Genomic DNA, 15675 nt, shown 5'->3' with positions numbered 1-15675 from the left:
CACTATTAATTTGGCATTGACTGTTGCCAGATCAGCTTTGAAGCCCTCTCGTTCCAATAACAGCTGTGAAACTGATCTGAATACAGCGGATACATATGCGCTTATCCGCAGTTGTTGATCCTTTGAGACTCTTGACTGCTTTTCAGCAAGGACATCTTGGAGTGCTCTTAGATTTGCTTCAGTGTCGTTCAGTATCTGGACTGAGGACACTGGGATTTCACTCTCATTTTCAGACACGTCGGAATAGTCCAATGCCCTGTCAGATTCCTCATCTTCAACCACTGGAGAAATCATTCCCGGGGCCTTTTTTTGTAATGGGGACGTCATCATGTCCAGCATTCTTTTTTTACGCCGATGGCAGCATTCATCAGGCATCGGTGGGATGGACATTTCAATGAGAACAAACACACAATCTTAGGTTGTTTTAAAACTTTCGATAAAAATGTTTAGAATCCGCTAGAATAGTATTATTTTATTACTGTTTTATCAAATAAACTTTTTTGGCACTTAAATTTTCCATAAAGATACTGTTTGCACACGAATTCGGAAGTTTTTTTTAGTTTTTTTGCAAGAGCAAAGTGTAAACACGAACTGTTGTCACTGCGATTATTGTTACATTACATCTCTGATATAAGTTTATCTAGCAAACTGTATACCTCCTTTACTTCTTCTTCGCTATGACTAGATGTTGGCATATATACTTGGATAATTACAGTGTCTACAGGCTTTGTTTCTATTTTGACTAGAATAATTCTTCCGCTATATTGCACGTATCCCTTAACCCGTCGTCCCCACTCCTTGCACAGCACAACGCCTACTCCTCCTTGGCCAGGTTTATCCTTTATGCATCCTGTGTGGATGATTCTGTAGTCGCCACTCCAGAAGTCTCCACAATTGGGCCATCTCATCTCTGCTATACCTAGGGCATTCAAATTTACGTTTTGCATCTCAGCTTTCAGATTATCCAGTTTGCTGTTTTGCAGTAATGTGCGGACATTCCACGTTGCCCATCTCGCTATTTGGTTCTTTGTATTTGATTTTGGTTTCGCTATTGACCTTGTGTTTCTAGCATCTCGAGCAGTCCCCACCCGGAGATCCGAACGGGGGACTATTTTACCTCGGGAGAATTTTACTTGAGATTGGGTATTCATGTTTTGCTGGTTCTTGGGATGCCACTTGGACCTTTAATGTGGTAGTTTCCCGTTTCTTTCCACATCCTATGTCGTTGACCTCGAAGGTTCTTCCGCCTTTGGAGATTATTTACTTCTCCAGGACAAGAGAGTGCCCTAGACAACAGACGCCTGGTAGGGCGAAAGTTGGTGTTCAGCTTATTCCGGCCAACGCTCGGTCCCTGTCTATATTTGCCGACACGAGGTCGTTGCTCACTCCCCACCACGAGAAGGAAATAGATCAGGATTTTCCTTTCCTCAAACCTGACACCAGAAGGCATCTAAATGATGTTAAAATTGGTCATATTAAATCCGTACAGCATCGCTTCTCAAGGGGAAATGCTTGGAGCTTCTTAAGGGGAAATGCTTAGAGCCAGAAAAAAACTTGAAGTAAAATTAAATCTTTCTTCTTTGGAAAAACGTAGAAAGGACTTTGTTCTCATTAGCATTTTCAAAATTATTAACAGGATAATTGACTCACCTAATTTGTTGAAACTCATCCCTTTCAAAATCCCCTACCATAGACTCAGAAATAATGATTTGCTAGTCTTCAATCAACACTCCACAAATTGTGGATACCATTACCAATGTCCAGAATGGCAAGACTTGTCACTCAAGTCTTGAATTTTTTGGTGTAGGCCTTAATGATTTTTGTCAGTTATTACGCAATTAAAATTTTACATTGATGTGGCAAAAGTCATGAAATCCACCAAAACATTGTTCCTGTTTTGAATTGATACTATCTTTATTGTTTATGTGCCCTATTTTTGTCTTAACAGTAATTTTATTATTCTATGTTGCAACATTTCTCCTCGTATAAACTTCGTGTAACATGTAATGTGTTGAAATTGGATATTGTCCGTTGGTAAATAAATAAATAATGAAATGACTAACTGTATATGACTTGCTTTTAAATTTTCTTTAAGTTTTTTGTTCATTTTTATTTTATTTTTCATTCTGCTTTATTTAACACACCATTTTGTTTCATTTTAGCATACACATTATTATGACAGCAGGCAGGAACTGAATTTTAATTGTCCTGTAAAATTTACAACCCTTTTCGGGTGAGAAATAGACCTTGTCTCTGCCTAATAAAACGCCTCCCACACCGGAAAAAAGTTCATAGAAAGTCGACTGAGCCTCCCGCACCGCCATGTGCGGGCTTCAAGCAAGCTCGGCGACCTTCCGCCTGCCTCCGAATGCCTGACGCTTACTCAGTCTCTGGGGTCTTTGGGCACTCCTCCGACCTTACCACATACTTTTTCTTCCGGGCATAATCGGGTCATCCAGCGGAGGGGAGCGATAGTCGATCTTTATGTACGGACAGACCGATCGCTATGCACATTCTTGATGGGACTGCCATTTTATTTTAATAATACCTGTTTATATTTTAATTATATTAAAAAAAAATAATTAAAAATTTTAACATTGTCATACATAATAATACTAAAATTCACAGCCAAAACTATTGCAAATCAAACTGTACAGTACTAAAAACAACAAATAAAATTAAATATCTAGGAGTAATTATTATTGATAAAAATCTGAAATGGAAGGAACAAATATGTCAAGTAGTAAACAAAATTAGAAAATTAATATATATATTTTTAAGAATAAGAAACTTTCTGTCGATAAAAAATCTATATTTAATTTACTATGCCTTAGTTCAATCCACTTTACAATACGCTATTATTAGTTGGGGATCCGCGTATAAATGTAACCTTCTTCCAATTGAAATTATACAAAGAACAATTATTAAAATTATTCTAAAAAAATCCTTTGACTACCCAACAGAACGCCTGTTTGAAGAATTTCAAGTACCTACATTTAAAGACCTATATATTAAAAACTCATTAATCCAAATTATAAAAGAAAAAGATAAATATCAATTTTTAAATGAAAACAGAACGCGACTTAGACATGTTTTCTATGCCCAAAACTAAATACGTCTTTTGCACAACATCATTATACTTACCAGGGAAGAACTTTTTTCAATCGTCTACCAGAAGAAATCAGAAGCATTAATGCTAAAACCCGAATACTGCTCTCTGTCAAGAAACACTTTAAAAATATTCTGAAAAAAAAAACTACTTTCACTTAATTAATCTCACAAATATCCTTAATTTTCCATATCTTCCTTTATTTTTAAAAAATTTATTATATTAATATATTATCCTTCACTACTATCAAAAAAAATACTACAGCAAACATACATTTATGTACAATGAATTATTTAAGTACTAACTAACAACAACATTTATGTAGACTCCCCTTCCATACACAAGCAAATGCTTTCAATGGAAGAGTAGTAAAAAGACCCAAGATGTAAAATGAATTATGTACCATGTAAACATATTATTAAAAATAAAAAATAATTACAAAAAAAAAAAATATATATTATGTTTTTGTGTATATTTTAGGCATCCTGCAGCCTAACCACTATGTAGAGAAATTGGGGTAAAGATTATTTTTATAATAAATTTAGAGTCTTTTAACCAAAAAATTCTGAAGGAGTAACCATCTGTGACTTGTACCAGGGCTGGTAAGCGGGGATAACCTCCAGTGCCTCCCAGGATTGTTAAATGACATGTGTAAGTCCAAGAATAGTGTGGATCAGATTTAAAATTGATTTGACAAGGGTGTTTCTTATTATTTGCCATGCCCCTTTTAGTGCTGATAGCGACGAATAGAAAAATGATTTTCGGACTGGTGTGATGATATAATTAGATTAAAAAATATGAACGAAAGGATTATAATAGCAGGCGATTTGAATGTGTGGGTAGAAATTAGATGTGACGTATTTGAGACGGACTTAGGTATCTTTATGGATAAAATAACGAATGACAACGAGAACAAAATAGTTGAAGTGTGTTTAGAGTGGAACCTCTTATTGTCGAATACTTTTTCGATCATAAAGGTATCCACCAATATATGTGGAAAAGAGGAAATGAGGGGTCAATTATTGATTTTGTAGTAATTGACTCTAGGTTGAGAGCCGTTACCGTGGACCCAATAATTCTCAGAGGGGCTGAGGTTGAAACTGACCACTTTCTAATGGTGTCGAGAGTAAACCTCTTTCGGGGTTGGCGGTCTAAAGTGAAAACGGTATTAACTCCAACAAGAGTCAAAATAGATAAATTGCAAAACGTTAATGTGAGTAAGTATGTGAATTGTGCAGAGATGAGAATAAATGAGAAGGACATGCACGGTCTAAGCATAAACAAAACATGGAACAACATAAAAGTGAGTCTTTGTGAATCTGCTAGAAAGGTGTGTGGAATAAATGCCCAAGGTAGGAAGATAGATGATGCATCGTGAGATGATGATTTATTTTTATGTTTGGCATAGTTTACTTGTTAAATTTTATAATTTATTCTTTACAATTGACTTAACTTTGTATATAACTCTACACTTTACACCGTAAATTATACTTTATCCTTAACTTTATATTTAACCTTTACACTTTATACCGTTTATTATACTTTAAACTTTATACTGTATACCTTGTACTTTTTAAATATATTTTTATGTTTATGTTAATGACACATGTCGTGCTGTTTGTATTTAAATAAATAAATATAACAAACAGACTAAAGATGAAAGTCTGCCTCGGTCACGACACTCTCCCAAACACTCGAATTCAGTAGCAGACATTGGACGTGAAAAATAAGCATCTTCGTGTGGACCCAACTGTGAAATTGCTAGGGGTCTCTTTTCCTTCGGAAAACGTGGATCTCAATAAACTACATCCGGTGCAGAAACGTTTATGAGCGTTATGATGCGCTAATGGGGCCCAAATCAATCTGAATTGTGTGAATAGAGACATATTCAAATAACAGAACAAATCGTAGACATGTCCCATTCTTAAGTTTCCTTATGACACATTTGTGCTGAATCAAGTAACTCCAAGTAACTGACTGAACGAATAACCACAGTGTCCCGCTTGTACCTCCACCTTCTTCTTTCGTTTGGTGGAGGGGAACATCTAGGTCAGTGAGCCAGTCAAGGGCCTCAGGCGCCCTGTGGATCTCATCAGTCCCGCAGAGGAATGAATGATTAGGCATTCTTTGACCACACGTGTAGTGATTTTTTAAGGCCCCACGTGTGCATCTTGTGAGTATAGCGGCTGTGGGAGGAACTTATCCTATTGATGGCACACCAGAGTACCTCCACCAAATCTCCAACGTTAGAAGTGTGCAATGTTCAGTGCATTTTGTACAGAATATTATACACAGACTTATTTCATGCCACATACCAGTTTCAATTTAAAACCTTATGAACACTTCAGCATGCTTAGACTAATTAATAGACTGGATACAGAAAAGGAAACATGGAAGGGTATAAAGCAATACACTGGTTTTATCTTCAAAATTTATTGTATTTATGTAGGATAAAGTCGTCTGAGAGTTGTGAACGAATATATATTACATAATTCATAATACTTTTGATTAAATGAAATTTTATTTCCAAAACAATAGTTTTTATCAAGTTGTTTTTCAGGACTAACTATAACTTGGTTGAAAGATGGGCAAATCTGTGACAGGATACAAGAATTAGTATGAGATTCTCGAGTTAGTGTATAGATGTATAACAAATCTCAAACAGGGATTTCTTAAGATTAAGTACTCAAATGTAAAATGAAATATATTATTTAAATATTATTAGCTGAACTCTTAATACTAGATATAACACACGGGTAATAATGGCTGAGTCTTAATTGAATAGAAATCATGAACTTTATTAAAAAACACCTTTTTATATTTATAACTTTTCTTATTATGCTTTACTGCCAAATTAGCATCGATCTCCGAACATTAATTAAATAAAAATAACAATATTCCACACAATTCTGAATTTCTGAATTCACCAGAATTTTGAGAAGTAATGAACTGTGCCTGCTCTACACCCTCGGCGAGACTTTCAGCGCGGATTTTACTGGGCCGAGGGAGTCCGAGCGCCACCTCTTCTCTCTCATTCAACGCAGTTGTTTCTTGGATTATTATTGTTTATATTGTGGCTGCGTTCGCCCATCCTACCAAAGGTTCAGGTTTTCTCGATGGGAGTGTAAAGCAGACATCGCTGTAAACTATAAAACATACGATATTGCTGAATTTGTACAAGGCGATGTAAAATGGCTTCGTTGAGATGTAGACTCACGCAATAAATCTACTTATTTCGACATCCACTTGGCGTAGTTTAAATCGGTTTAATCGGTTAAATGTTTATGAAACAAGAATTGCGTGGAAACACCGTTATAGAGTAAACGCCTGTCACTGATTTCATCCCAAAGTTCTTTATTTCGACATCCACTTTGAGTAGTTTATATCGGTAAGTTTTAAATGTTTATGAAACAAGAATTGCGTGGAAACGCCGTTATATAGTAAAGCCTGTCACAGATTTCCTCCCAAAGTTCTTGAATTTCTTATATAGGTCAAAAGGTATTTTTACAAATTGGTTATTTTTCATATGTTTAGACATAAATGTTTATATAAATTTATATTATTTTGTATAGTGAAAAAAGCTTCCGAAGGACTCGCTTATTATTGTCGCATGATCCTCACCCAACTGTGGCACTTTCCATCCCAAACCATTCTAGTACTTTCATAAACCATTATCTACGCATACCAATGTTCTTACTAGTCACCACCGATTCCTCCGCATTCATAACCGATTTGTCTACTTGCAATATTGGTTCTGTGGTCCAATTTAAACTTCTTTGACTTCGAATCAATATTAGATTGTTTACTTTCAAACGTACATCTCAATTCACTCTCTTCTTTGGGAGCTCTCAGCACCAGCACCTTAGGGCGGATGAGGCTTTTCACAAAATCCAACATCATCGCAATTTCATCCTCAGAACAACCCGAACTGAAAACTTTGTATAAAATCAAATGAACATCTTTGGAAAACGTCCTATCAATTTAAAAAGTTGCAATGGTACCTGATTAGCGGGCTTCGAGATCGAGGATGTAATATTCAAATTAATGGACTCATTTGAAACACTTACTTAAGGAGAATGATCGGCCATCATTCTCGTAGCCCACTAACCACCAATTTATTTTAAACTCTATTTTACAAACGAATATGAAATATTATAAATATTTATAACAAAAATAATTTAAATGATTTCTTACAGTCAATGAATTCGGCAGCTTTATAGTGTATGTATTCATATTAATAAAGAAATGACATTTTTACACGAAGTTGTATGAGAATTTAACCGCGTTTGAGCAAGAATACTGAAAAGCTATTTCTGAGTACACAGACTCACAATGAGCCGTCATCAGACAATATGAATTATTTGAAGCCTATCTATCGATATATTTATATATTGTTTAATTAGGTTTAACCCTATCCCAAATGAACCTTTACAAATATCCCTTACCTAATTACCCATCAGTGATTAGATTATACCTACTATATAACAAAATAAGAATAGCTTTTGTATACTTATTTTGGGATAGGATCGAGCACGTCGCAATATAACGGAGATATTCGGTGGAGCCTTTATTGTAGGTTAATTTACATTTAACATACGTCCAAATATCCAATGGATTGATTCAACAACGTGCAAGAAACGCACACAAACAATAAGTAATAGATATTGAAGCCCTTAATATACAGAAAATGTAAAGTTTAAATTTGAGTCCCGGAAGACGGGAGCCTTCGGTAACCGGGCCCTCGGGCTCTCGGCTCAACGGCTCAACGGCTCACTCAAGTTCGACTCCCGCGCAAACTATTTGTACGTTATATGAGATCAGTTTCGGAAAATTGCTTAGATATTATATAACCTTACTCATTAGTTGAAGTATTCATTTATAATTTGGCTAACTAGTTAAAAGCAGTCGATGAGACTCGGTAAAAAAGTGTTATAAAATACCTCATATTTTCATACATTTTAACTTGAAGAGTGCGGAACTCACAAGAGATCAATAATGATATCGTTTGGCGCCCTCGACTACCACCACTACCACCGGAATCCTCGCGCAGTTCAACAGTTCGACAGTTCAACAGGTCAACAGTTCAACAGGTCAACGTTCAAACATAACAGTCCATCCACCGTCCTCCGTCACCTCTAGAGTCTCGCTAACAACAATACAAAACAACAAGGGCGCTCAAGGGCATCCGCACTCGTCCACCACCATCTTGGGTAGGTCCCTCTTGATGATGTTGGAGTCGGGGCCGAAGTAGATGAGCGACATGCTGGAGAACTTGAGCGGCGCACAGCAGGGCCTGAGGCCGGCCAGGCGGTCGAGCCGTCGGTACTCGTCCAGCACGTGCGAATAGTACGTCAGGAAGGTGTCCGGCGTGCGGTTGGTGCCGCAGTCACCGCGGCAGTAGTTGGCGAAGTACCCGTGCGGCGCGATGATCCAGTCGTCCCAACCCAGCGCGCGGAAGCTGACGTAGAAGCGCTGCTTGCAGCACTGGTTGCGCGCGTCGGGTCCGCAGTCCAGCGCGCGACGGCGCACGCGACGGGCTGTAGGGGGTGCGGCGCGCAGCACGAGGAATGGTCGCGCGGGGTGTGATGGGTGCGCGCCCCGGGGCAGCGGCAGGGGCAGCCGCACGGCCTCGCCGCAGCCCGAGCAGTCGAGCAGTAGCAGGAGGGGCCCCGGAGCCCCCTCGGCCGCCCAGTGCCGCACTCCGGCCGTCACGTCCACGCGCTGCCAGCCGCCGTTGCCGCTCACCCGAACTCCCAGGGAGCCGGCCATCTCCGTGTAGTCATCGAACTCCTGAAACAAAATAATATTATGTCAAGTAGTCTTCTAAATATTAAATGAAAAAATACACTTTGTAAAACACCACTTTTATTATGAATTAATATTGACAGCCTGTTAATTAATATTGTATTAATTTTTTATTCTTCCTATTTTATGTCCGGGTTAAATCTTCCCCATAGGAAAAACTAAACCCTTCCACACACTTTTCCACAAATGCTCATCTAGTCAATCAACATAAGTACAAAACAATACAAGAATAACACGTCAACTCACCAGAGATCAAATGGGAAAATAATTCACCGACTCCAGATATTTTCATATCAGAGGGTTCGGCTCATATTACCATTAATATTACTATTAATATTAACAGGCTGTTAATATTAATTCATAATAAAAATGGTGTTTTACAAAGTGTACTTTTTTCATTTAATATATAATGTCACATCACAAAGTGTTTACTTCCTTCGATAAAAGTCTTCTAAATCTTATAACCTAATTTAAAACTTACGATGTTCCTGACAACTTTAATATATTTACTCTTTCCACCAGATTATCATTTCCATCTCTTTATTATTTTTTTTTCTTCCCCAGATAAATTATTTATGTTGTATGTAGTTAGTATTGTTATCGTTCAGTAGTGTGGAATTGATTTTTATTTATTCTTCTATTTTTGTCTATTCTTGAATACACATTTTACAAATGATTACAGTGGTTTATATTGTATTACAGAAAAAAGGTACAAGAAATAAAGAAAACAGGTTGATATAGGTAAAACTGTGTTTGGGTGATATTATGTGTTACGTGAAAACCTCACTAGGAGAACCTGTGCTGAGGTGTTAATGTGTTTGTGATTAATTGTGACAGATATAGTTGTGTGTGAGTGGAAAGTTATTTTTTTTTAAAGACATAGGTATTTTCAAACATGAAAACACACATTTCTATGTGACTGTATGTGTTTTTGGATAATTCTTGAAAAACGTGTATAATATTTAATTTTAATTATTATACTCGTATTTTAGTTATTTTTGGTTTGGAATTATAATCTTTTGGATAAAGTGAGTATCTTGATTTTTTATCCAGGCTACGATATGTTTTTTGAGAAAGTTTGAAGATATATTTACAGTCTGCAATTGTTTCAAAGTAATGGGCATACTGTTAAAAAGTTTGGTTGCGTAGTATTGAAAGTGTCTTTGTCCGTGTGTGGTGTGTGTCATCGGAATGTTCAGTGTTTTATTTTTTGAGGACCTGGTTTTTATTATGGCTTTTGGTTGATTTGTAATATGAAGATTATTATGGATGAGGTGTGGGAGAGCAGTTTTGTCGTAAAGTTGTCTTTATTGACATGACGTCTAGTGTTTTGAAGATTTTGGTTGAGTCTGTGTAGAATGGTACTTGAAGTATGCGTTTTATTATTGCCTTTTGAACTTTTTGAACTAGGTCAATTGTTGTATTAAGCGGTAATGGATTGACACAGTGCAAAATATATTGATCTGAGCATAGTTAGTGGGAAAATGTCTTTAATGGTTTTTACTAGGTGCAAGACTCAGTTTTCAGTCCATTATACGTGTGTATCAATAATAACTCCTAAGTATTTGAATTGTTTTACCCTTTCGATGTGTTCGCATTGGCAATTGGATGATGTTTGTTTACAGTCATGCAAAAACAAATCTAAGTTAGAAGGAGGTTGACCTCTTTGTGCAATACTATTTGTGGTGTATTTTATTTTGACTGTGTTAACGGTAAGAGTATTTCTGTTTAGCCATTTTTTGACAATTGCCAAATTTTTTTTTAGCTTTTATGAATAAATCTTTCCATGTGGCAGCTTAATACAGAAAAACTGTATCATCAGCAAAGGTCACGATTTTAAAATCATTTTCAATGTCACATAAATCGTTTATGTATATGAGGAATATTAGTGGGCCAAGTAAACTCCCCTGTGGGACTCCGTACGAGATTAAAAGTGGTTCACTTGTCTTTTTGTCAATTTTAACTTGTTGTTGTTCTGTCAGACATGAAACTTTTCATTAAATCAAATTCTACTCCATTAACGCCAATGTTTTTTAGCTTCTTGAAAAGTTGTTTGTGCGAAATTGTATCGAAGGCTTTAGATAAGTCTAAATATATTGAAATTACTTTTTTTAAATAAAATTTCATTTATTTTTTTCTAAATTATGTGTAATAAACTCGGTAAAGGCTAGTTCAGACACGGCGGGAATTGCGTTTTCAGTGTTTCTATTTTTTCTAAAGCCATGTTGATTTACTGAGAGTATTTGCATGTTTTCCATATAATGTTGCAGCTGTTTTTTTATTGCTTTTTCAAGAATTTTTGACAACGTGTTTAATAGTGTAATGGGTCTAAAGTTGTTTACGTTATTTTTAGGTCCTGATTTATGAATTTGAATAACCACGCCTTTTTTAGGATGTTCGGAAAAAATCCTTCTTTCGGGCTAAGATTAATAACGTATGTTAGTGGAGTAAGTAGTTGATGGCTTAGTGTTATTATTGTTTTAGAGTATGTTCCGTCAGGACCTGATGTTGTGTTATTCTTTAGGGAATGTATTATTTTTTTGGTGTCTTCCAGAGTTACTTTATGTAATTTGAATAAACTGTCACTATTTTTGCTAGTGCACTGAGTCGGAATTTTTTGAGGTTCTTGATTATCGTTACTAGACGACTTTTGTTTTATATTTTCGGCTAGGCTAGCTCCGATATTTGTGTAATTTCTGTTTATGTAATTAAGGATAAGTGTAGAATTTTCGTGGAAGTCGACTTCTTCGTCGTTGATATGATAAGTAATTTTTTTTGTGTATTTGTACTTTCCCTCAGAATAGACCAAACGCTTTTCGGGTCAAAATTAGCAGTTATCAGTTTGTTTCTGTGCTATAATTATTTGGCTTTACGTATAATTAGAGAACAAGTATTTCTGTACCTTTTATAGAAAGAGTTCAGAAAAGTATCATTTGGGTTGCGTTTGACTTGTTTGTGCAGTTTGTCCAGTTTTTGAATGCTATTTAGTATGCTTTGAGTAATCAATTTTTTAAGTCTTATTTTGCGGTGCGTGAAAGATTTGAATGTTTTTGTGGTGTTTTGAGTGATGAGCGTTTGTAGGTATGTTATAAAGTAATTCCAGGCTTCTTCAGGGTTGTTATTTTTTTTAAGGTGTTTCTAAGTTTGTTTTTCTAGGCAATTTTTTAGGTTCACGTAGTCAGTTTCAAATTTTGTGATATTGTTTTGAATTGTTGGATTCAATGCCTGTGTGGTCAGTCCTATCATCGTTGTGTAGTGATCTGTGATGGTGGATTCGAATACTATGCTATAGAATTTTTTTTGATTTGATCATTAAGTGATCTAAACATGATTCCGAGTCTCTGGGAACTCTGGTTGGAGTGTTGATGGCGTTTATTATGCCATGTTCCAGGAGCATCTGTTGGCATTCGATATTCTGGGGATGGCCTTGTGGAAGTATATTTATGTTTAGGTCTCCAGTTACGATGATGTTTTTGAAGCGGGTAATTTTTTATGTGAGTGTCGAGAGCTATTAGAAAGGGCGTAATGTTGTGTGAGGAAGGTGATCTGTAAATAGCGATTATGCACGTATCTGGGTCAGCGATTATTTGTAAGCAATTTGAGTTTTCTAGGGTGAATTCTGAGACAGAGACGTTAAGATAATCTTTTATGTAAACAACAACTCCATCATTTTGGTTTTGGTATTTTGTTGTGAAATAGTTTTTTTGTGTTTTACAGTAAAAGAGGTTGGGATCCAACATTGTGTTAGTATAATAATATTGAAGTTTATTTTAAAGGCGGACAAGAGTATGTCTAGTTCGTCGTGGTTTTTGTTAAGGGATCTTATGTTATGGTTTAATAGAATAAGGGTGCCTGGGGTGCTATATATAGAATCACATAGTTTTGTATTAATGGTTGAATAATGTTTGAATTTAATGGTTGAGTGAATGCCAGTTGAGTGCATAGTATTTAGTAATTCGGCCATATTAAATATAAATACAGGGTGTATCGGCACGTACCCGACAAACTTTAACCAGCTATTCCTTAGCATATTTGGAGTAAAAAAAATTATGTGCACTTTGCTGTCCGGTAACGTTTTTTTTAATAAAAAATTTACTATTCATATTTTCACCACATGTCACCACTGTTTTATCCTTTGTCAAAGTTTGAGAACCCATCTGGCAAATATTTTATTTGAATTCCGTTGAATAATGCACGTGTGTACCTATATTGTCGCGCTTTTACAATCACAACGAAATGGCGCGGCACCATTCGTCTCATTTTTAACTATTATTATTTAGTGTGTGCGAAAGAGCGAAGACGCTTTTTGACATACTTGCTTATAACAGCTGTTGAACACGAAACGCAATGCCAATGACAGTGATGTAGTGTGGAAATTTTAATATTTTTTGTTTTTAATTGAAAAAAAATGCTACCGGACAGCAAAGTGCCCATAACATTATTTACTCCAAATGTACTAAGGAATAGCTGGTTAAAGTTTGTCGGGTTAGTGCCGATACACCCTGTATATATTAAGATTTTTTTTAAATTCTTTGGAACGGCTCTAAAATATTTTATCCCTTTGTAAATTTTGTCTGTGCATTTGTTGTGTAGAAAATAGAGGAATTTGGATGTTATATTTATGTGTTAATGATGAATTATATTTTTTTGTATTTCTTGGGCATTAACTATGTAAAAATTTCTAGACATTTTGGTTTTATTGAGTTTTGTTACATTGAAAAATAAAACAAGATGAATTATGTTTTAATTTTGAATACTTGTAATATTGAATCTTTTTATAGATGTCTTCATTTTTTGGCACTTTTGCACATATTTTGAACAATGTTGCTGAAGGGAATGCAGGTTGTTTTTTCAAAATTACTTTAATAATTAATCTTTGTACTAGCTTTACAGGGTTTGAAACTTTTTGTAAGAACCTGCATATTCAAAAATTCAGAATAAAATAATTATTAATTAAGAATAAAAATAATGATGATACATCGCTTGTCAGATTCGTTCCCATAATCAGTTCCTATTTTGAAAATCAAACAATATCCAAGTTCTGTAGATCATCACACAAAGACACCCTACTGGAATTATTATTTATAATTAACTATATACAAAATATTTAGTTATTTTAAATAAGTGGATTGATTGTAAAAACACGTCACCTGGGTATCTAGCAAGGTAGATTGGAAAAATTATTTATCAATACGATATTGACAAAATTCCTCATCTATGGACAGTTAGCAATATTTGCAAGCACGGTAGACAAGCAGCTGACTTTATCGCGGCCCCAGGGTGTCATAAGCAATAAGTCAAATATGCACAACTCTTTGGATAATGTCGTTCGTTATGAAAAATAACTGGCTTATTAATTAATGGAGGTGAAATAACTAAGCTCTTAGAATTGAAAGAGATCTTATAGACAATCCATTAGACGGAATAAATTAATCTAAGACGCGATCAGTTGATTCCGTTCCAGCTTCGAGAAACAAAAGTTGTTAGTTATGACTAATGACCTCATGACCTAATTAACTCCCTTTTTAGTGTCCAAAAGTACATGCGGACTAAAGTTAATATTTCAATTGGACATTGTCATTTTATCAGTATTTTACCTTTTTTGTAGCCGTTTGATGTTCAAGAATGTCAATTCATAGAAAGATGCGCCAGTGTTGCCAGCGTATATGGAATTCTGATTTATTGCATTATCTATATCGATCAGGCTATCAACTGCTCGACCTCGTTCGTGAAATTGTTATAAAATAATCGGTAGTTACGCCTATCGATCCAATATTGTTAAGTTGTCGATTTTACTGTGAATAAACCCCCCTAGTAAAAATATTACTATTAAAATGACTTAATAAAACGTAAGTGTACATCGTTAAAGTGTTCGGGGGTAGGTATAGTTCACTAACTCCGGGAGGTGATTCTACATGGTGGTAAAATTAAAAAAAAAAGATAAATACCTTTTTTCTTAATTACATTGTTTTGGAAAAATGGAAAAATTCCACAAAAAATCTTCCTAACAAACTTATTTAATTATTTACTTGCAAGTACTTTTACGTACAATCACCTCCCGAAACTTAACCTACGGACCCCTCGCATAAAGTGTTTTCTCACCTGGGCACTGAGCCTCGTAGCGTTCCCGCTAGGGGGCAGTCTTCTCACCCGAAACGCCCAGAGAGTCAGGTTCCTCGCTCTTGCAGCGGCCCCCGGTTTGGCCTCAACCCTCAGCCACAGCGTCGCGGTGGCCACCCCCTGGGCCGCCAGCGAGCGCGCCGCGCCGCCCACCGGGAACTCCACCAGGCGCTGGCCGTTCAGCGCGCCACCTGGACAATGCGAAACACACTCAAATAATGAATTCCAAATTTGAAATTGACATTAGAAACCACACAAGTTGCACTATAAAAAAAGATGCTCCATCATTCGAATTATTTGAAATGAGCCAAATGAGCCACCTGAACAGTAGAAATCACACTTAAATGGTGAACTATGAAGAACACAAGAATGCTCCATATTCAAAATAAGTCAACAGCGCAGCCACCTGAAAAGGAAAAATCATGGGTACATAAAAAATGGTGAACAAAGTACAAGAACGCTTCTGTATTCAAAACTTGACAAAGTACTGGGCCGTTGAGGGCGCCACCGCATAAACCACACTCAAATGTTGAACTGTGAACAAGAACGCTCCGATAATTTTATTACTTAAAAAAAAACATCAAAGTCGTAAATAAAATATAGAGGGTAATGTTTTGGTTTAATGTAGACAGTTATAAATT

General features: G+C 36.0%; 1 protein-coding gene across 1 annotated transcript; it reads right to left on the bottom strand.

Moving 5' to 3' along the window:
- Nucleotides 1–5526: 5526 nt before the first annotated feature.
- LOC149415699 (inhibin beta chain-like) lies at nucleotides 5527–15150 on the bottom strand. The gene is made up of 2 exons (XM_089642817.1): nucleotides 15017–15150; nucleotides 5527–8899 (listed from the first exon to the last, which is right to left on the bottom strand). Exon 2 carries the CDS (start codon nucleotides 8876–8878, stop codon nucleotides 8285–8287), a length of 594 nt encoding a protein of 197 aa, XP_089498943.1. The 5' UTR covers nucleotides 8879–8899; nucleotides 15017–15150; the 3' UTR covers nucleotides 5527–8284.
- Nucleotides 15151–15675: the final 525 nt, after the last annotated feature.

The sequence above is a fragment of the Hesperophylax consimilis genome, chromosome 18 (assembly GCF_061612785.1).
Source record: "Hesperophylax consimilis isolate HC1 chromosome 18, BYU_Hcon_1.0, whole genome shotgun sequence".
NCBI lineage: Eukaryota > Metazoa > Arthropoda > Insecta > Trichoptera > Limnephilidae > Hesperophylax > Hesperophylax consimilis.
Note: the sequence above shows the minus strand (reverse complement) of the source record. Positions and strands in the feature narration are given on the sequence as shown.